Consider the following 23192-nt stretch of genomic DNA (forward strand, 5'->3'; position numbering starts at 1 on the left):
TATTTATTTTTCCTTATTGTGAGTTTAAAATTAACTCAAGAATACTATTTGTAGAGATTTCATGAGACCGAGAGGTGTCAATTATTCACAGTGGACATCTGGAACAATTGAGCACCCTAATCAACAGGATGGTACTTCTTGTGGGGTTTTGGTGTGCAGAGTAAGTTTACTGGCAATCTTTAGCGATTTTAGATGTGCTTTATATCCTTAACCTGCTTTCCTTCTAAACAGCGAGCTGAAAGCATGGAAGCAGCCATTTTTGACATCGATGACAACTCCATAAATGCTATTCGGATGGACATAGCCAAAAGGCTAATCAAAGACACTGGTAAGCTTTTGAAAATGTTTGCATGCATTATGACTATATGGGTATGTTGTCAATTTAATTTGATTGTTAATTTCATAATTCAATTGTTAATTTCATACACTGGTGACCTGTCTGAGCTTTATAGGGTTTGTGGTGAACGGTTTACACACGAGCAGTGGGTAAGTTAAAGTAAGAATGGGAAATATTCAAATTTAGGTCTGAACATATTCATAGAAAACACTTTCGCTTAAAAAAAAAAAGGTTTTCCCTCCCAGATTGGATGTAGCACTTGTGAACTGTGGTTTCACTGCCAATGTGTTGGCCAGCCATCCGTTGATCAAGATTATTATTGCCCTGCCTGCTTATAGCTTTTTAAATTTTTCAATTCAGTAATAAAATTTGGGTCACATCTGTGTTCAGTCTTCGTGTGTTTAGTTGGTTCACCCAGGAAAAGAACAGTTCTGTGGTATAGAGGCTTGACTAAAATGGTTTTAGCAGATTATCATGTTGCCCATTTAATAGTTTTCAGTGCTAAGAGCCAGCAAGGGAAAGTGGTAGATGACAGGTCACACACAATTTTCCATAGAATCACTGACCATGGCATGGTGTTTCTGATTACCTTTATTTGAGCAAGACCTTTCTGAAGGGGTTGTGAACTGCAAATTAGCCTACTTTGTTAAAAAAAAAAAAAAAGAAAAAAAAAAAAAAGAAAAAGTTATAGTCTGAATGGTCTGAAAAATGTCCACACTATTAGACACACTGACACAATGCATACCAACATGACGAACTATGTCAACCAATGTTAAAAGGATTGTAGTAAACTGTTTGACAAGAGCTACTTGTTCTGATCTCATGATGTTGAATAACATTAAAATCATGTCTGCATTAATAATAACAAGCAAACTCAGTGGGGCTTTATTCATTTGGGCAGTATGTTCATTCAGTTACTGTTATGGTGTCGCATAATATTTGGGAGCAGTGTGAGCAAATGACGTTCAGATTTCATACAATGTCAAAGACCATTTAGCTTGTGAGCGTGAGGCATGTTAACACAGACACATTGCTGGTTGCACACAATTAAACGGCAAATAAAGAAACCTGATTTGAATACAAAGATCCGCCCTAACACCTGAGTCACCTCGTATGTCAGGTGGATAAGCAACGGAGAGAGAGCCTACTCCCTGATCATATTGTCGATGACTGAGTCGGAATCTTAGGGTGTGTTTTTTAACCCAGCGTACTTCTGCCGTCTGAAGTAATCATGCCACTTATTTCATCCCAACATCATGTATCAGCAAAGTATACATTTAAAGAACAGCAAAATATTGAGATTTGGTTTGGGAACAAGATTTTTGGAATCGACAAATCTGTGGCCCTTCGTTCACATCTGGAGCAGAGGAGGTGAAAAACGGAAGTAGGTCACCAGATAACCTGAAAACCAGTTGAACTGTATCACCTGTTATAGCGCCCCCTTTAGGAAGACAGCTTTGAATTTGAACGACTGTCTAGGTAATGGTGGATTAGAGGTGCAGGATTTTTTTTTTTTTTTTTTTTTTTTTTAAATGAGACAATAATGCTATTTTGCCTAAATTACCTGACTATTGTTCTTGCATTTCCTTAATACCGACATTTTGAATATTATCCTCCTTGCAATGTCCCTACCAACTTTCAAACCAAACCTTGGCCCTTGCATAAGTGTCTCATCTGTCTTTATCACTTTATCTTATTTTGTCTTTTGTCAGTAAGGGTCGATCCTAAATGGTCTGTTACCATGGTATATCAGTATTAAATTATCATTCTAATAAACACATTATAGTGCCATGATCTTGAGCAATAATCTAGTAGTCTAAATGAACAGTAAAACAATCAACTCTGTGTTACTTTTTAAACGCATACATATATTTTAAATGAAATAGAGTTTGAGATGGCACAGTGCAATTTATTAACACTTTAATGTTTAAATCGTACAGAATATGCTTTAAAATAAAAATTAAAATAGAAAAGGCACCTATTTCGATGTATGATAAAATTGTGGCTACAAAATTCCTTTTATTCAGAATAAATGTAACATAAGTTCACGTGTATGACTTTAAGAAGTGCACGATTAGGTTTCTGTTTTTAGCCCCAGACTCCCATGATTAAAAATAGCAAAGAGGGTGTGAGAAAGCCCTGAAACTCCCCCCAACTCGGAAAGGACAGGGTCTCGAGTTCATCTACACACCAAGAGTAAACTAGCAAGAGGAGAAATACTTTTAACCGGCCTGTAAACTGACAGTCAAACTGTTTGCAAACCAAATTCTTATCGTTTACAGCCATTTTGGCAGCTTCTCGGGGGCGACACGTGTGTCATGAATACGCGTTTGCGCTCTCAGCACCGGTGACTCTTCAGTCAAAAAGTACAGCAGTAGGAAGAGTGCAAAAGACGGATGTAACACAATGCACCGCGTCGCCAACGATACAACGTAGCCAAGCAGCTGTTTAAAGTTTTTATTTAGAGTTGGAGACGTATTTTCTTCTTGTATGCCTTTGTTGGAGGAGTGTTTATTGATTGGGATCATATCTCGAGCGCAAGAGTGTGCGTTTCTTACAGAAGGAATTATTAAAGGTAATTTTAATGGGGTCACAAGGACCAGGACGTAAAAGAACCCCCAGCAAAAATGGGTTGACTGCCGAGGAAGATGCCCTCAACATCATTGCAAGAGAGGTAAATTAATCTCTTGTGGATTAAAGCACTGTCTGTAATGTTCTCGGTTGAAAAGGTAATTATAGAGGAACTTATAGACCTCCTGAGGAAAACATGAAAATCACATGGTTCTGCCTCTAAACCAGTTTATTTATTAAACTAAAGATCACTAGACCGGTCTCACAAGGAACTAATTAACATAACAGACCATGCATCTGTTTGCCTTTGTGGCCCTGAATTCTTATGTTGAAAAGTAGCATGTATTCTAATAGGCAAGTAGTAGATAATTTCCTCTCCTACTAGTCGTCTGCTTCCTGTGTGTGAGAGTTGCCAAACAAATGTCTACACCTAATTTCACATTTCTGAGCTATGTCAAAAGTGGTGTTTTCCAGTACCATAGTAGTAATGTTTCTAATGTATTTGATATGGTTAACCTTTAAGAATGTGCTACCAGTGTGCAACATAAGATGGGCTGATGTGTTGAAACAGGTGCTGGGTGCTCCATGCTGGAGAAAACCATGATTTGACTGCTTAGGAAATGATTTTGACCCAGTAATATCTCAAATTTATGTTTTACACTCCTTTCATTTTTCACCCATAGTGAAAAATAACAAACACTTCGAGCTGTGTGAAGTGCACGTGTTTTCAAAGACAGTTAAACTGTATATGTAGCAAATATTTTGTTCTATTAATAGAAAGCATGTCTGCTTGACACATCATGCTCAGTGGTTGGCAGAAGAGAGGCCTTCTCACACTACTTTTAGCATGAACTGCCCTCTCATTTGATAGTGTGAAACAGTGAAGGGCATATACAAACCTGTAACATGTCTGTGTGTAGACTGATTCTTTTAACTGAAACTGTGATTGACAGGTGACACCCAGAAACAGGAGCTGTAAGACACAGTTGCTTAATCCTGTGCAAAATGTTATCTTATGAGTGGCACATTACAGATATGTTGCAGTCATGTGGTTATTTACCTAGATACAACTCATTTTAAACAACTGGTCTGATTCCAACTTGAAATTGGAAGTCTATCTTGTGCAGTTGCAGAATGTGCACAAGTTTGTTTTCTGTGGCACATTCAGATGACTTGTTAGTGAATACATGGAAAAAGAGATTGTTGTAACAGACCCTACTGTGTTGTTGACCATCTGTTGTTTTAAATTTGCTTAATTTCAGCATGAATGCTAAAGTTTTTTTTTCTGCTCTTTGTTCCTCTTAAATGAAATTGGTTCATGTTTGATGCGAAAAATAGCTTGTACTCCCATTTGTACTTTGTTTGAACCTGTAACATCTCTGTTGCAGAGCGAGGTAACTTAAGGCCTCGTAAGAGAGTTGCTCGAGAATCAAGTTTAGTTTCAGTTTGACTATGACAAGCCCTGCATTCCAAATGGGACAAATCACCCTCAGAAGGGCACTTTGTAGGGATAACAATCATGACAGTCCAGCTGTAAAATCACTTCTAACAGAATTTCCAATAAAAATGACTTAAAAAAGTGAGCATTATTTTTGAGTCCCACATATTTTAGCCCTCCTAAGCTCTAACAGTGGATTGTAAAGTCTTCGAAGGAAATAGGGCATAGGGATGATCACTTCTGAGTGGAACGCACCTAAGGTACTGTGGTTTTAACCCTTTTTGAAGTACTTAGTACTTGTGAACTGACACATTTTCAATGGAAGATTTAACTGAATTTTAAATTCCTTCATAAATTCTTCAAGCTAGCTACTGAAATGTTCTTAGGCCCTTTTTTCTTAGTCTTCTTTTCGAGTGCCTCTTTTAAAGGAATATTCTGGGTTCAATACAAGTTAAGCTCAATCGACAGCATTTGTGGCATAATATTGATTACCACAAAAAATTATTTTCAATTGTCCCTACTTAAAAAAAAAAAAATATGGGTTAAAGTGAGGGACTTACAATGGAAGTGAATGGGGCCAATCCGTAAACATTAAAATACTCAGTGTTTCAAAAGTATAGCCATAAAACGTAAACAATATGGGTGTTAACATGATTTTAGTGTGATAAATTGCTTGCTTTTTCTGTGTAAAGTTATAGCAAATTTTACAACTTCATTGCCATGATGATGTAATGTCAACCACCCCTAAAATGATTGTAAAAATGACAATTTACAGAACTTCACAGCTCAAATAACACATGAGTTTTAATAAAATTATATGCTTCACATTTCTGTATTTAAACCCTCAAGTGGTCTCATTTCCATTGTAAGTGCCTCTCTGTAACCTCAATTTTTACATTTTTAAAGAAAAGGAGGGACGAGTTGAAATTATTTTTTGTAGTAATCACCATTATGCCACAAATGCTCTTAACTGAACTGAACCAGAATATTCCTTTAAGTTTTCCCACCTTTGCTCACCTGGTACCTGCATCTGTTGCTGATAGAGTGCCATTCCACACTTGCTGGCTTCTGACAGACTGGTATGTTGACCCCTCATGTTCTAGCTGATTCTGTAACAAGAGCTTTAAAAATAGAAGGCACTTAAAGACCAGCTGTTAATACAGCCAGTTTCAAGACCAAACATTACATTTTGAGAGACCATTACAATGAATGGAAGGAGAAAACAGGAGCACCTGGAACTGGAAAAACACCCTGATATTATCTGCATCATTAATCCTCTTTGGTCTGCTTTACAAGTTCTGCTTTCTCATGGTGTATAATTTAGCTTAACTGTCAGTGTGTCCATGTTAAATGTGAGATGTTGGGGCCTTAGTAGAACATAGTAAAGGATTTCCTGTTAAAACAATTTTAACAATAGCTACTCAACACTTTAAGTGTTTTGTTTGGCCTTTTAGTTACACCCGGACAAATTGTGTAATCCAGTAAGACAAACTCATGACAAACATTGTGCTTGTTTGTGATTTCTAAAGATTCCAGCTGTGTCTTTGGTTAACCACATTCTGCAAAGTTTTGGCAAGTACTAAAAATTACTAAAATGTGCATTCCTAATTTACTAGATGAGGCTTTTAAATGTTTTCTAAGGGCAGGCCAACTCCAGATACCTTCTGGAACTCTTTACTGTCTCCTGTAACCTAAGTGCCAACATTAGGGTTGCACGGTATACCGGTACTAACAAAATGTCGCGATACCAAAATATTTAAACGGTACGATATCATCTTATTGTTAGTTTCGGTACCATATTTAAGTATGCTGCCATTAGCAAAATGTAATATAATGTAAGATTTTGAGTTGAAATCGAAGACCATTTGAAATATTTTTTTTATTTTTATTTGCTGCCTAAGTATCGAGTTAGTATCGATACCGAGGTACCAGGGCTGGTATCATACCGAAGACAAAATGTTGGTATCGGAGCAACCCTAGCCAACATGTTGATCATCAGTGGCTGGCTGATTTCCCATAAGAAAAAATACATTGATTGTACAGTATTGTTTTAGCAGCCCTTTTGGAGACGTCTGATTTTGTTGAGCTATGTATTCTTCTCCACACAGTTTTGTCCTGAATTTCATGCATTTAATGCAGCTGATTTTCATGGTAAATAGTTATTCAGTTAATAGGGAAGCATACCCACTAACCCAAACCCCAACCCTAAACCTAACAGTCAGCAATCATCCACAGGAGAAGGTAAACACGGTTGAACTGGTGCAAAAATGTCTGATAAGAGATTGCACTTGTCTGTAAGTTGGCAGAATGGGGTCGATGACAGGTTACTGGAACATTTGGTGATCCCATGTGATCATGTTGTTTTATTACCAGGAAGTAGCACTTCAGGAAGAAGTTTATTTTGCATTTCTCATTTTTTAGCTTTAACATTTAAAAAATGATTGTCTTCTACTGGCACTGTTACAGTGCCATACAATTACCAGCTTAGACAGTTAAAAGCAGATTAGGATGCCAGGTTAGAGTCGATGCCAGACTCTGTAGTCTGGAGGGTGTTTAGGTGATCATACTGCTCAGGAAGGAGACTGATACTGTCTCCTAGAGATGAATGAAGTTTGGTATGAAAAGTGCAAATCAATCCCAAAACACCAAAGGACCTTGTGAAGATGCTGGAGGAAACATGTAGATAAGTATCTATATCCACAGTCAAACAAGTCCTATATCGACATAACCTGAAAGGCTGCTCAGCAAGGAAGAAGCCACTGCTCCAAAACCACCATAAAAAAGCCAGACTACAGTTTGCAAGTGCACATGGGGACAAAGATCTTACTTTTTGGAGAAATGTCCTCTGGTCTGATGAAACAAAAATTGAACTGTTTGGCCATAATGACCATCGTTATGTTTGGAGGAGAAAGGGTGAGGCTTGCAAGCCGAAGAGCACCATCCCAACCGTGAAGCATAGGGGTGGCAGCATCATGTTGTGGGGGTGCTTTGCTGCAGGAGGGACTGATGCACTTCACAAAATAGATGGCATCATGAAGGAAAATTATGTGGATATATTAAAGCAACATCTCAAGACATCAGCCAGGAAGTTAAAGCTTGGTCGCAAATGGACAAAGACCTCAAGCATACCTCCAAAATTGTGGCAAAATGGCTTAAGGACAACAAAGTCAAGGTATTTGAGTGGTCATCACAAAGCCCTGACCTCAATCCGATAGAAAATTTGTGGGCAGAACTGAAAAACCGTGTGTGAGCAAGGAGGCCTACAAACCAGACTCAGTTACACCAGTTCTGTCTGAAGAAATGGGCCAAAATTCCAGCAACTTATTGTGAGAAGCTTGTGGAAGGCTACCCAAAATATTTAACCCAAGTTAAACAATTTAAAGGCAATGCTACCAAATAATAACAAAGTGTAATGTAAACTTCTGACCCACTGGGAATGTGATGAAAGAACATATTTCTGACATATGATCCTAACTGACTTAAGACAGGGAATTTTTTTTCTACATTTAAAAGTCAGGAATTGTGAAAAACTTTAAGTTTAAATGTATTTGGCTAAGGTGTATGTAAACTTCTGACTTCAAGTGTAAGTAAATATTGAAGCAGTGTCATCTTGACCTGAAAAAGGCTGTACCTTGTGTTCTGCTTGAGCAAAACTTGCCTGTCAGAGCGTCTAAACAGAAAACACCATGCCGTTATATCTTTAATGCATCCTTTATTAAAGTTCAAATAATAAGGAAGTGGGTTGTATAAATAAGCACACACTCCGATACTGGCATTTGTCTGTGCGGTCAGAGCCGCTTATGTGTCGCGTGAAAAACAGTGTGAGAGTTTCAAGCTTCTCCTGGCTGTTACACTGTCTCGCGCGGAGACGCTCATCACTGGGGTGCGCTTGCTGCAGCTAGATTATAATGTGATATATTGTGATTCAGTACGTCACAAGCAATGTGTCACAGTGTTTATCTTATCGTGAAGAAAATAGGCGATTCAAGCTCTATTAAGAAGAGGGTGTTTATTTTTTGTGAGTTAAAGATGAATCGAAGTGACCAAAAAGGTGAGAGAGTGTTATCTTAGCCCATTTTACAATGCAACAACGACAAAAAAAAGGTTTAAGATTTGTCTTTTTTGGTTTGTTTTCCAATATAATTATCTAAAAAAATATCTAATTGCTTTCAGAGAATGTATCTTGAATATGAGTATATTTAGTCCTTACTGCACTGGCAGAAGTATAAACAAGTGAAAAAATAGACTTGTATACAAAATACACTTATATTCAAGAAACATGCTCCAAAAACAAGTCTAAATACTGTATCTTATATGCTGCTTCTTAAGTAAATGTATCTTGTTTTAAAGATTTTTAGATAATTTTAAATGGAAAACAAGACAAAAACATTTGATAACAATAGTATTTTTTGCAGGTAATTTTTTTTTATGAATTAAAAAAAAAGCAAAGTATTTTTTCATGTTATTCAGTGAATGTTATTTAGAGGTGTTTTTAAAAGATGATTTTGCCCTCTATTGTTAGTAAGCACACTTAATACAACCTTTTAAGTTGAAGCACAAGCTGAATAGTCGGTTAAGAACTAATGATTAATCATTGCAATAATTACCCAAATAGTCGAATAATCGTTCTAATAATCATTAGTCGATTATCAAAATAATCGTTCGTTGCATCCCTAGTAGCCAACTGAGACATTAACACCTACTTATTGCTGGTCCATGATAACCATAATATTTAACTGCTAAACTGACTAATATTTTACTCAGGATGAGCTGTGGCTGGAGGGTAAATTTGCTCTGGATAGATTGCAAGAAAGCAGCACTGTTCATTTGTGTGGTTTTCAAGGACAAGACTGTAGACACGGGTTGAAGCAATAAACTTAATAGAAAACTGCATAGCAAACTCTGAAAAATGTCAAAAAAATATCTGTACATTTGAGTCAGAGACCTTTTTTGCATGCTGACATCTTTCACTGAGAATAGAACCTCTCCATATATGGACAAGGATTTAGAAAGGCGTTTCTTCCTCTTTCATACGTCACCAATGGCCCCTGAAGATTGTTATCACAACTGCCTTCCTGTTTATTCTTTGCTTTTGGGAGGCATCCCATATGAAGTAGTAATGTCGAGTTGCTTATATCTCTAGTGCTCTTGATGCTGATTAGTCATGATGTTTTGGGCAGAAAAAAGCCATAGTTACTGTGGTAACTGCCTAATATTCACTATTCAGTAATTTAGGGACATCTTTTTAAAAACATATTGTCAGTATGTTTTAATTTTTTTTTGTAGATAGGGAGTCCAAGAAATGTCTTATTTTGGGCAATTCTTTTAAAAATAATTAATGTAGAAATTACATCAATCACATTTATATCATGAAATGAGATAATAATACCCCATTCACAACCTGATCTCATAGAATCACACTACTTACTATACCTACAATTTTGCAAAGTAAATTTACATGGCTCATTGTACGTATCACTGCAGTTTCCAACTGAAATAAACAATAGAGGCGCTGCAACAACAATGACTTCTAGTGATCTACCGATATATCGCTGAGGCCGATAAATCGGGCGGTACATTTTCCTGGTTGGCCAATAGTTTCTCAAGCCGCGATGGCGCATAGAATCGCCTGCTTGCACGTGAATGGGCCATCTTGTAAATGACTGTGACGTGACTACGCACGCTCGGCCCCCAATTGGGCTAATCAGCCAAGGAGAGGGATAAGTGCAGTGGAATGCAGCGGTTCGGGAGAGAGAGAGCCACATGCAGCTTCCATGTGTACGTTTATGTTTTTGTGTCTTTTTGGTTTAAGTTCCTGTTAAAATATTACTTAGATTTTTCTGCCGGTTCCCGCTGCCTCCTTTCCCATTTGAACCACGTTATGTTGGTGCCGAAGCCCGGGAAGGAGGGATGAACTGTTGTGGAATCCTCGCCACTGCCATCCACCCAAAGGAGGAGTTGCTGCTGGCCGCCTGGACGTGGAGGAACGGCCGCCGTCCGTGAGGAGGGGCTCACTGCCGGCAGCCTGGAGCAGTGGAGCCGTTTCCAGGGGCGGAGGAGTTCCCTATCGGCCGGCAAAATGTGGAGGGGCGTTCCATCCACCAGGGGTCGGAGGACTAGCTCCGGACCGCCCGGGGAGTTGCGGCTGTCGTCCGCCAGAGTGTGGAGGAGTGATCGAGGACCAGGCGATGGCGTGTCTGGGAACCGGCGAGCAAGTTTATTTTCTCTCTCTCTCTCTTCTTTCTCTCTCACTGTCGCTCTGCCTTGCCCTTTCCCTCTCCTCTTTTGTTTTGTTTTTCCCTGGCCTCGTCCCCCTCTCCAGCCCTAGAGAGGCAGGGAAAAGCCTGTCGGCAGGCGGGGCCAGAAGGGCAGCGGGGGGGGGGGATGTACGTCATGCCGGTTCCCTGGCCTGAGGCAAAGGAGGGAGGAGTGTGATGAGGAGGAGGGTGGGGCCGGGCTGTGACTATGCAAGCTGCCATGTGTGCGTTTATGTTTTTTGTGTCTTTTTGGTTGAAGTTCCTATTAAAATATTACTTTGTTCAGCCTGTTCCCGCTGCCTCCTTTCCTATTTGAACCATGTTACAATGACTAATTACAGTACGTTTTGTTGGTGCGTGCCATCGTGTTACCACAATAAAAGACTGGTGTGCAACACAGTCTTATTTAAATGGTCCTGTATATCAGAGCTGCAACCGACACGCTGATGATGTTTAAAGTGCTAGGGTGTTTAATTCTATCTCTCCCTCTACCTCTCTCTCTCTCTCTCTCTCTCTCTCTTCTCAACAGTTTTCTGTAATGGTTAACTGTCTTGTCTAATGATAAAAAGGCAATTATTAATAAAACTTGTATCATATATTGACTGAATATGTTAGTTTTGTGTGAAATTGAGTAAATAAAGTGCTAAATAAGTTTATATATATATATATATATATATATATATATATATATATATATATATATATATATATATATATATATATATATATATATATATTTTTTTTTTTTTTTAAGCAATTTTATGTTTGTTATTTACTATATTAAATTGTGTGAAATATCGGCATTGTATCGGCCTATCGGCCACCCTGCTCTCTGGATATCGGCATCAGCCATTAAAAAACCCATATCAATTGACCACTACTTAGGAGTGCCAACCCTTCTACATTCTGTGGCTATTATTATTTTTGGATTGTGCATTTCAATTCACAGAGTTTTTTTCAAAGTGTGTGGTCTCTCAAAAACTCGTGTCCATTTCGTAACATCTGTAATGCAAGTAGGGTTGGGCGATCTTCTCCATAGTCAGATCATCAGCCTGTGAGATTGCCAATACCCGATATGATCGATGAACTGGTGACGTATTACCGCTGGTTGGACGCTAGGTGTTACTATGGGGTAATTTTCGTTAAACAGCCTACACAATAATGCAAGACACCTTGATTTCAAACTTTAAACTTTATTTTGTATTTATTTTAACTAAAAATTAAAATGAAACTGGAAAAAAAATTAAGTGCAATTAAAATGCGTGTTGTTCACAGTTGTGAAGGGCAACATCTCTTGGGAAACTAACCTACTTCATCTGTGCATTCTCTACCAGTCGGGTATTTAGTTGTGCGGGAAAATACATCATGTGTGTGAATAAATTTGTTTTGTTCCCTCCTTCACGATATGTGTATATATATATATATATATATATATATATATATATAATCGCAATATACAATTACATCGGCAACTCCCAGGCTGAGGGATCGGTGAATATTCTTGCTTTAGTGATTTTGCGTTGAAAATTAATTTATTTAAAAAACGATAAACTTAGATCAAATACATTTCTAAATTCAAATTGCTCTCCAAACAAAATGTAAAAGCAATTCAAATAACAAAGTGATCAAAAAAATAATATATATAAAGTAACCAACTTTCCATTTACCGTCAGCCAAGTGTCTGTCTAAACATGCAGATGGAAAATTACCCAAATGAAGACATAAAAACAATTACTAATATAAAAATAATTATTATGATGATAATAATCACTGAAATATCATGGTGAAATCAAGACAAAGAAAGAAAGAGTGAGAACCTTTTACATGCGTGTGTTCCACGAGACTGCATGCCTCTGTACAAACAGCGTGTCATACATGCGCATGGCTTTTCTGTCATCTGTTCTTAATAATATAATAAATGTTTTTTCTTCAAGCGTGTGTCTGTGTGCCACGGGGCAAATTATTTGTAATAATAATCTGATAATAATTATAGCCTAATAATAATAATTTAATACATTAATGGGAAAATGAACCAAATATTGTCTTGACATCGTCAAAGGCATCAGATATTGATGTCTTGAATCTATCTGCAGGGGTCTGTGATTATACATATAAATTGCTTCATATACAGTATAAAGTACTCATTACCAATATATCAAGTTAAATTTCACATTTTCATTGCAAATGTCACAACCATAACGCAGGAATTGCCCATGTGCAATTAGTTTGATTCGATTTTTTTTGTTAGAAAATGTGACTGCTAATGTGCACATACTGAAAGTTAAAGCGATGTGAGTAAATATTATGCTAAATAAAAGTTAATTCATTTTTTTTAGCCAATTTATGTATATGTCATTTACTATTATATTAAATTACGTATTATACCCTGCTCTTTGGATATCGGCATCGGCCATTAAAAAAATCTGTATCGGTCAACCTCTAATGACTTTTTTCATACAAATTGCTAGTAAAACAGCACATTATCAGTTCATAAACATGTACTTTTCACCCCTTTCCTCGCAGAATGCTGTTTTATGGCATCAGAACTCTTTTACTAAAGTGCATTACATCTGAGATGTTGCATTTAGATGAAGATGAAGTGCATTTAATGTTTGCATTATATAACTAACTACATTTACACACTTGCTAGAGTGCAGTCGAATTGCATGGTAGCTAAACTTATAGACCCAGCCTGGTTTCATTAAATTTATGCGAGCATTGCAACGTTTTTGCAAATCTGAAATTACATGCTTCATAACATGTTTGGCTGCACTTTTCAAGTGAAATGTCCAGCAGGGGGCACCAAAACCGAGCAAAATGAGGTTGTAATCAGACAAGGTTTTTAAGGTGAATTGGAGCTTTTAATAAAATGTACCTCCCTAACCTAACACTTTACCCTAAACTTAACCAATAGTGTCTGAAAAGACAAATGAGAGTTTAACAAAACAGACATCCTGACCCTTAACCAACGCCTAACCTTAACCAATAGTGTTTTAAAATGCAGAAGTGAAATGAAAAGCAAATTTTCTGAAGCAACCACGTCAAATCGCGTCGCTTCTGTCTCTGTCGTGTCACGTGTCAGCTTGAGTTCTTGGCTGGTTTTGAACCACGGTCCTCCAAGTCCAAAGTCCAGCACTCTATGAGGTGCGCTACCGCACAAGTGAATCATATTGGACTAAGTATGTATAGGTGGGTCTGTAATAGAAGTGTTAAAATGTATAATTTTTCAAAAGAGTAAAAGCGTCTCGATATAAAAACAGCAGGGTCTGAGTAATAGAGTGAAAAATAAGTGTTTATAAAGTCATAATCTAGTGTTCATTTCACCTGGAAACTGCAGGGAATTGTACCTGGAGACACATACAACATGTTTTGCAAAAATGTAGGCCTGTATAGAGTCACGTTTTCACTATGAGTCCAGATTACATAGAGCGCTGCTCTTCCAGTGCAAAAGACGAGTCTACATGTGAGCCATAGAAGCACCACAAAATGAGTTGGTTGCTTCAACAATTGCATTCTTCATGTCACATTTCCTTTGTATGACACTATAGGTTAGGTTAGGTTTAAGGTTTAGAGTGGGGAGGTATGACATTTCACCTTGGAACTGCCATGATACGTGTAAGGATACATGTAATATTTTGCTGCCAAGATCAGGCTGCCCATTCTTGTAGTTCAACAGTTTGGTTACAAGAAATGATAACTTGAATGTTCTCTGTGACCTAGCGCCATGCAATGGTGCTTATTATTAGAATTATCAGTATAATCAACACCATAGTGTCTTTAAAAATCTTTTTTTATTTATTTTGGGTTCATGCTAATCTCATGTTTGTTGAAGACATAGATTTATCATTGAGCTCTGCAGTGAGTGTCAAGTCATTTTTATTTGTATAGTGGCTTTCACAACACATATCATTTCAAAGTAGCTTTACAGAAAATCAAGCATTAACAGAAAATGAAACTGTAATATCTATAATGTCTTAGAGTCATCATTGTGTAGTTTAATAAAATACGATTGTGAATTGTGTTTAAAAATAAGTAATTAAATAATAATTGTATTTAGAAACCCAGTGTGCAAGCCGAAAGCGACTGTGGCAAGGAACACAAAACTCCATAAGATGTTGGTTAATGGAGAAAAATAACTTTGGGAGAAACCAGGCTCACTGTGGGGGCCAGTTCCCCTCTGACTAAACAACATGAATATAATGCCAATATTACCTATGTATAGTTGAAGTCATGGTTTAAAATTATTGAACTAAGTAAGTGTTAAGGGTCACTGTTTAAACAAAGATTTTGTAAGAACTGTAAGATTACTGTCTAGTGTCTTTGAAGTTCATCCTGGATTAACTGTTCACATAGATTCATTGTCCTTTGTTAGTTGGCTGATGAGTGTCTGCATTGTGAAGCATTTGTGACTGAAATATTTTCATGTTTTTTTGTAATTGTTTTCTATTAAGTTACATTTATGTATAAAAACCTAATAAGAGATAGAGAAAATGATTAACTCTGCGTACAAGGTCATATTGTGGATTTTGGTCTATGTAACAAGGTTAAGGTTGGGAAAGGAGGTGGCGGGAACCGGCTGAACCATCAAAATAATGTTTAATGAAAACAAAAAGACACAAAACATAAACGCACACACTGCAGCTGCGTGTGGCTCTCTCTCTCCCGAACTGCCGTGTTCCGCTGCACTTATTCCTCTCCTCGGCTGATTAGCCCGATTGGGGGCTGGGCTTGCGTAGTCACGGCCCGGCCCTGCCCTCCTCATCATTACAGTCTGATAAGACTGTTTGTTAATGGGAAAGAAATGCATGTTCAGACTACAAACTCTTGCTCTTGGTTTGTATTGGTCACTTGTGCAAGTTGTTTGCTTTCTGACAAATGTAGGTGTGAAAGAGCTTAATATGTAAAACATTCTGTTAAGCTGCCTGTCCGTGGGAAAAAATAATTAGTTTATGTTCTCTCATGCTGACCTGACTCCAGTGTACCTCTTCTTCTCATTTAACAGAGATTAACCTCTATTTTACATAGGCTAAATTAGCTGATAAATAGGAAATTGTATCGTCAATTGAAAAAACAGAAAAAAGTTAAAGGACACTGTGATGAGGAGGAGGGCGTGGCCGGGCCATGAGGGTGCACGGCCAGTGCTGAGTCAGCTGATCAGTGGGAGAGCGAGATAAAGGGGAGCCGGAGATGCCAGTTCGAGAGAAAGAGAGACACACATGCCATGCTGTATGTGTGTGCGTTTTTGTTTTATGTTGTTTTAAGTTCAGTTTTTGTCATTAAAATTTACGTTGACTGTTCTGCTGGTTCCTAACGTTTACGTTGAACCTGTTAATGTTTTTCAGGGTGCCCACGCTCTGAAGCATTCTTTGTTTACATTTGTTCAAAGTTACTCTAGAGTTTTTATGTAAAGAACATGATCTTGACAAACTATATACACAGATCAGCCACAACATTAAAACCACCTGCCCAACATTGTTTAGGTACCCCTTGTGCTGCCAAAAAAGCACTAACCTACATCTCAGAATAGCATTTTGAGATGCTATTCTTCTTACCACAATTGTACAGAGCAGTTATCTGAGTTACCATAGACTTTATCAGTTCGAACCAATCTGGCCATTCTCTGACCTCTCTCATCAACAAGGCATTTCCATCCACAGAATATCTACTCACTGGACGTTTTTTGTTTTTGGCACCATTCGGAGTAAATTCTAGAGACTGTTGTGCGTGAAAATCCCAGGAGATCAGCAGTTACAGAAATACTCAAACCAGCCCATCTGGCACCAAAAATCATGCCACGCTCCCAATCACTGAGATCAATTCCCCCCCCCCCCCCCCATTCTGATGGTTGATGTGAACATTAAGTTGGGCTCCTGACCTGTATCTGCATGTGTTTATGCACTGCACTGCTGCCACATGATTGGCTGATTAGATAATCACATGGATGACTTGTTGCCAGATGGGCTGGTTTGAGTGTTTCTGTAACTGTTGGTCTCCAGGGATTTTCACGCAAAACAGTCTCTAGAGTAGGGGTCGGCAACCTTTTTGACATGGAGTGCCATTTTGTTTTTTTTTTTCTGGTCAGTGGCTGTGCCGAGGTAACCCCCCAAATATCAAAGCGAGCGTTATGAAAAAGGAAACTATTATACAGGTGCATCTCAATAAATTAGAATGTCGTGGAAAAGTTCATTTATTTCAGTAATTCAACTCAAATTGTGAAACTCGTGTATTAAATAAATTCAATGCACACAGACTGAAGTAGTTTAAGTCTTTGGTTCTTTTAATTGTGATGATTTTGGCTCACATTTAACAAAAACCCACCAATTCACTATCTCAAAAAATTAGAATACATCATAAGACCAATAAAAAAAAACATTTTTAGTGAATTGTTGGCCTTCTGGAAAGTATGTTCATTTACTGTATATGTACTCAATACTTGGTAGGGGCTCCTTTTGCTTTAATTACTGCCTCAATTCGGCATGGCATGGAGGTGATCAGTTTGTGGCACTGCTGAGGTGGTATGGAAGCCCAGGTTTCTTTGACAGTGGCCTTCAGCTCATCTGCATTTTTTGGTCTCTTGTTTCTCATTTTCCTCTTGACAATACCCCATAGATTCTCTATGGGGTTCAGGTCTGGTGAGTTTGCTGGCCAGTCAAGCACACCAACACCATGGTCATTTAACCAACTTTTGGTGCTTTTGGCAGTATGGGCAGGTGCCGAATCCTGCTGGAAAATGAAATCAGCGTCTTTAAAAAGCTGGTCAGCAGAAGGAAGCATGAAGTGCTCCAAAATTTCTTGGTAAACGGGTGCAGTGACTTTGGTTTTCAAAAAACACAATGGACCAACACCAGCAGATGACATTGCACCCCAAATCATCACAGACTGTGGAAACTTAACACTGGAATTCAAGCAACTTGGGCTATGAGCTCCTCCACCCTTCCTCCAGACTCTAGGACCTTGGTTTCCAAATGAAATACAAAACTTGCTCTCATCTGAAAAGAGGACTTTGGACCACTGGGCAACAGTCCAGTTCTTCTTCTCCTTAACCCAGGTAAGACGCCTCTGACGTTGTCTGTGGTTCAGGAGTGGCTTAACAAGAGGAATATGACAACTGTAGCCAAATTCCTTGACACGTCTGTGTGTGGTGGCTCTTGATGCCTTGACACCAGCCTCAGTCCATTCCTTGTGAAGTTCACCCAAATTCTTGAATCGATTTTGCTTGACAATCCTCATAAGGCTGCAGTTCTCTCGGTTGGTTGTGCATCTTTTTCTTCCACACTTTTTCCTTCCACTCAACTTTCTGTTAACATGCTTGGATACAGCACTCTGTGAACAGCCAGCTTCTTTGGCAATGAATGTTTGTGGCTTACCCTCCTTGTGAAGGGTGTCAGTGATTGTCTTCTGGACAACTGTCAGATCATCAGTCTTCTCCATGATTTTGTAGCCTAGTGAACCAAACTGAGAGACCATTTTGAAGGCTCAGGAAACCTTTGCAAGTGTTTTGAGTTGATTAGCTGATTGGCATGTCACCATATTCTAATTTTTTGAGATAGTGAATTGGTGGGTTTTTGTTAAATGTGAGCCAAAATCATCACAATTAAAAGAACCAAAGACTTAAACTACTTCAGTCTGTGTGCATTGAATTTATTTAATACACGAGTTTCACAATTTGAGTTGAATTACTGAAATAAATGAACTTTTCCACGACATTCTAATTTATTGAGATGCACCTGTAGAGATGCATGTACGTTTTGAATGATCTAAAACTCCCGCTGTTTTGTCCCTAGGAATTTTCTGTGAAAACGTCCAATAGAACATTTATTTCAAAAGTGTGCACATTTACAGAAATATTGATGGATTCTCATATTTACTTAATGAAGAATTATTATTTGTCCATTTACCACTAAATTATGCGATGTGATGCACTGACACGCTGTTATACTCTTTTATGGTGATTTACAATCCTCCAGGATGCTAGAGGTGCACAAGTTCATTTCTCATTCTAAATATGGTCAAGAGAAGAAGACATACTATGACATACTACCTCAGTGCCCACATGACAAGGGGCTTCTTCATTCCATGCCATAGTAGGATAAATTACGTATAAAGCATAAAATGTACGAGTTAACTGTTGAAACTTATAATTATATAGACGAATACAAAAATATATGGTTTGTCTATTATTTCCATGCAGTCTCTGATATGTTGTATATATTTATTGACAGTTCTGTAGCTGTCAGTGCAGAAAAGCTGCTATAACAACTCGATTATGATTGAAATGAAGATATATGCTCTACATGATGTGTATTTTGTCCCGTTTACCATTCTGTATTTAGGCGCTAATGCTACATGCGGTCATAATCACAAGATATGGCCTTGGAAATGTTTCAATTAACTAAATTTTAAAGTAATCATCCTAAAATTTTAAATAGAACATTATCAGACTTGTGGCTTTAGTTCCATTGTGTTTCTATGCCCAATTAATTTTTTGGCTTGTGGGGGCACAGGTTAACAGGTGTGTAACAGGTAAAGGGTGGGCAAGGAGGAGGCGAGAACAGGCTGTGTGCTTCTCTCTATTGAACTAGTGCCTCCGGCCAGGGCCGTATCTAATGGGGTGAAAGGTGGTAACAATTCTAGGGGCTCACAGGTCCAGGGGTGGCCACAACAAATTTTAGACTGTATTTTATTATATGAGAGGGGTCCAGAACAATATAGAGTCAGGGGGCCCAGAATTCCCTGCTACGGCACTGCCTCCAGCCCCCCTTTATCTCGCTCTCCCACTGATCATCTGAGTCAGTGCCGGCCGTGCACCCTCACGGCCCGGCCACGCCCTCCTCCTCGTCACAAGGTGCAACATCTTTTCCAACAACTACCTCTTCTAAGGAAATCAGCTACTCTGCAGTGTAAAGCTTTTACACCCAAGGCCAGGATCTGAGACTCAGAGAACAGAGCACTTGTTTTTATGTTGTTAGACACCAGAGATCAGTAGACGAGAGAGAGAGAGAGAGAGAGAGAGAGAGAGAGAGAGCTGGAGCTGAAGGTCTCTTATTTCTGCATTTCTACCGGACGGATTTACTCTTTCATGCTTGTGCTGTTTTAAGCAACTCCTGTGGTCAGCCAAACCTACGAGAGAGAAAAAATGCTATGAAAAGTTGCGCTTATTTCATGACATGCATTAGCCTATGATCTAATATGACAGCTGTTCGGTTAAGAACATTAACCAATAACAGTTATGATGGCTAGGATTGAAAAAAAAAATAGGCCTGTGAAAAATTTTCTAAATATGACGTGCACACAGAATAAAAGGGTTTAACCAGTTAAGCAGTCAGCTCATCATTGAAAATAGATTTCTTGATCAGCAGGGTAAAACAATGTGCATACCGAGCCTAAAATAGTAATTTTTCTAGGCTACTTAGTCAAAAGCATACATTTTTGATTAACAAAATTAACATGTCAACAAGGTCCAGTGAAAGATGGGACCTGATCACCTGAGGTGATTATCCTGCCCTTGAAAAAACCTGCTTGGCAGGAAAATAACTTGTAAGCATGTACAGATTCAAAGACTCAAATGTGAAAACATCCATAGCGACTTGCAAGCCATCGTTTCGGAAATACGCTTCCCGCACCACCACCAAAGTGATTTCTATAGCTACTTTGCTGGTCTTGCAAGAGGACATTTATCTGTGTGTGCCGCGTGTGAGAGAGGAAGAAGCACATGCACCAACTAGTAATTCCAGTGTCAAATAGCAGCATTAGAACCATTTAGTCGACTAGTCTCACACATCGCTACTTATAACACGCATCGAGAATGGCAGCGGCGGAGCATTTCACCAGATTTTGAAAAGGGGTATTAAACTACTGTGAGTGTGTGTAGCCCAGTACAAAGGACTTCATGGAGTGTTCCTCCAAAATAAAAGCCAGAGAGTTTTTAATATATTTAACTATTGTATGATAAAAGTTTATAAATAATAATAATGCATTATCCAATGGACTAGTTAAAAATACAGTTTTTCTTAATAGGCAAAACATTTAGATTGAAATAATATGTAGAACCAGGTTTGTGTTTCTTTTCATAAGAGTACCCCTAATTAGTTCCACACATTGAGGCATAGATATCCTAAAATTATAAAAAATAAAAAATATGTAAAAAATTAAAAATATTGTATCGGATCAGGATTGGTATTGGCCAATAATGAGAGTTCAGGGATTGGAATAGAATCAGGAGAGAAAAAGTGGTATCGATGCATCCCTATTTCTATGCCACTAGTGGCATTAAACGGAATTGTATAAATAATGATTCCAACGCCACTGGTTGAGCCAGAAGTTGAAATGTTAAACCGCTCAAACAAACAAAGCAATGTTGAAAGCACTAATGTTTACATTGCTCTGGAATTCAACATACAAATGGCTTAATTGTAGTTCTCTGTGCATTAAACGAAGATAGCAGAAAATATTTTAATATAGAAAAAACTACACATTTTACCTTTTAATGCATTAGTTTCACATTTCTTTCTGTGGCGTAAACACTTATGGCATGTCTGAGACGCTTTGTATTTTAAACTTAACCACAGAACCTAGAGACCTGCTGTAATATGCACTCACCCACTACACACAGATCAGATATTGTTTGGTTTATGTTTGACATGGCAGGCTGGCACAGTTTATGTAGGTATTAATATGGGCAGACCATAAATGTGGCACCTAGCTCAGACGTCTGCGATGATCTCATATGTTCCAGTCTCTGGCTCTTACGTTAGCGCTCAATAGACTGTTTGTCTAATACTCAAGATGCAGTTAATCCAATTTAGCCTATACTACTGGAAAAATTATAAACATTTTGAATATCGGAATATTGAGCAATATGGCCGATATGAATTAAATTAGCTAGTCATAGTTTTGCAGTTAATAAGTTCTGTCTTTCACTTCATTGTGGGAATGGCAGGGCGACAGACTGCAATTTTTCCCACCGGTGCGACTAAGGTGGCTTTTATGATGGCGGTTTAGTGCAAAACAGAGCACAGTTTGCATGAAAAATTGGTAATATGAAAGCTGTTTTGCAGACTGGGGAGCGGACCATGGTACCGAACCGAAAACTACCTGTAGGAGGTGGTCAGAGCTCGGTTACAATGGAAACTTGTTTTTTAGAAATCATATTACTGTGCGTTCTGAAGATCCATGCTTTGTTTTACCCATGCTTACAATGGCCTTATAAGAAATTCCACTGTTAAACTATGAATACTTTGGCATAACTATGGTAATTGTTTTTCATAAGGATATTCATACGGTAATATTGCGATTCTTAATGTATAGTCTAATGCTATTCAAAACTGTTTTCTTTTTTTCTTTTTTTTTTTTTTTTAATCTCTCATTCAACTTCATTGGATTTCAATGCTGAGCTTTCTACCTCCACATAGTACATAGGCACTTTATTGTCAGCAAAAAAGAATATCGTACCTTGGTTCCAGCATGTTTAATATTCCACGAAAACACCTGCAGTCTAGCTTACAGATAAATCAAGCACAGACTTATATTAATAGATCGTCTCGAGTTTACATATTTTGGTCTTATTTAAATAGAGTTTCTGTTAACCTAATGCCACTGTACATGTCATTCTCCAGCAACACTTGCTCTGAGTGGTTGTCAATCTTTTTATTTTTCCCCCCAAAAAAAATATAAATGTGAAAAATGTAGCTAAAAAATATAGATTTTTAGCATTAGAATGTCAACATAATATCGTGAGGTAAAATGTTGCATTTTTCCCTCCACCTCTACTCTATAGTAAGTTCTGTTTCCAACCTACTTTGCAAGAAAAAAATCTATTGAAAAAGTAACCGTTTTATGTCGCATTTTCTTCTGTTTGTCTCACCATGATCAGCAGACTCGCTGATTAGTATGTACCCACTCAGCCTGGCAGGCTGGTACCAGGGGCCATGGGAGAGAGAGCTCAGACGAGCCTGGCATCTGATTCTGTGGTATTTGTTAACAGATAAGAGTTCTGAACTTGGACTTGTTCTGGCATTCATCAGAAACTCCCAGGGACATCTGAATGACAATCTTGGCCTACATCTCTTCCTTAAAAGGCACTAAACAAAGAGCTTTGATTTGTGCATTGTCATCTATGTTTGATATATATGCAGGCTTACAGCTTGAGTTGCAAAAATGCAGCCCATAATTTCAACTCCAATGGTTCAACTCTAATTGTGTGGCATGAACAGATTTCTTCCTGTAAACTTTCTATCTATGGGCTTATATACAGTACGCTTACACAACCGTTCAAAAGTTTAGGGTCACATATTCAGACTTTATTTTTATTTGTTTTCACATTTTAGAATAAAAGTCATCACAACTATGGAATAATAGAAATGGAAATATGGGAATTATGTTGTGACTAAAAAATTCCAAAATAAATCAAAACTATGTTATATTTTAGCATCTTCAAAGCAGTCACCCTTTACCTAGATTTTGCAGAAATGTACTCTTGACATTTTCTCAACCAACTTCTTGAGGGATCACCCTGGGATGCTTTTTAAACTGTATTGAAGGAGTTCCCATCTGTATGTTGGGCACTTAGTGGCTGCTTTTCTTAATTATT

At 38.0% G+C, this 23192-nt stretch overlaps 1 protein-coding gene across 20 annotated transcripts in view; it reads left to right on the top strand.

Annotated features, from left to right (window-relative positions):
* The first annotated feature begins 2491 nt into the window (after positions 1-2491).
* The window catches only part of lrrfip1a (leucine rich repeat (in FLII) interacting protein 1a), a 64130-nt gene continuing 43429 nt past the window's right edge, over positions 2492-23192 (top strand). For 5 of the 20 annotated variants that reach the window (XM_051708300.1, XM_051708303.1, XM_051708301.1 and 2 more), the window contains exon 1: positions 2504-3011. In XM_051708300.1, coding sequence (XP_051564260.1) covers positions 2922-3011 — 90 coding nt within the window. In that variant the 5' untranslated portion in view covers positions 2504-2921. Of the gene's footprint in view, positions 3012-23192 lie in introns of all 20 variants that reach the window. The other 15 variants (XM_051708311.1, XM_051708308.1, XM_051708309.1 and 12 more) reach the window with 6 other exon arrangements.

This window comes from Myxocyprinus asiaticus, chromosome 10, assembly GCF_019703515.2.
Source record: "Myxocyprinus asiaticus isolate MX2 ecotype Aquarium Trade chromosome 10, UBuf_Myxa_2, whole genome shotgun sequence".
NCBI classification, from domain to species: domain Eukaryota; kingdom Metazoa; phylum Chordata; class Actinopteri; order Cypriniformes; family Catostomidae; genus Myxocyprinus; species Myxocyprinus asiaticus.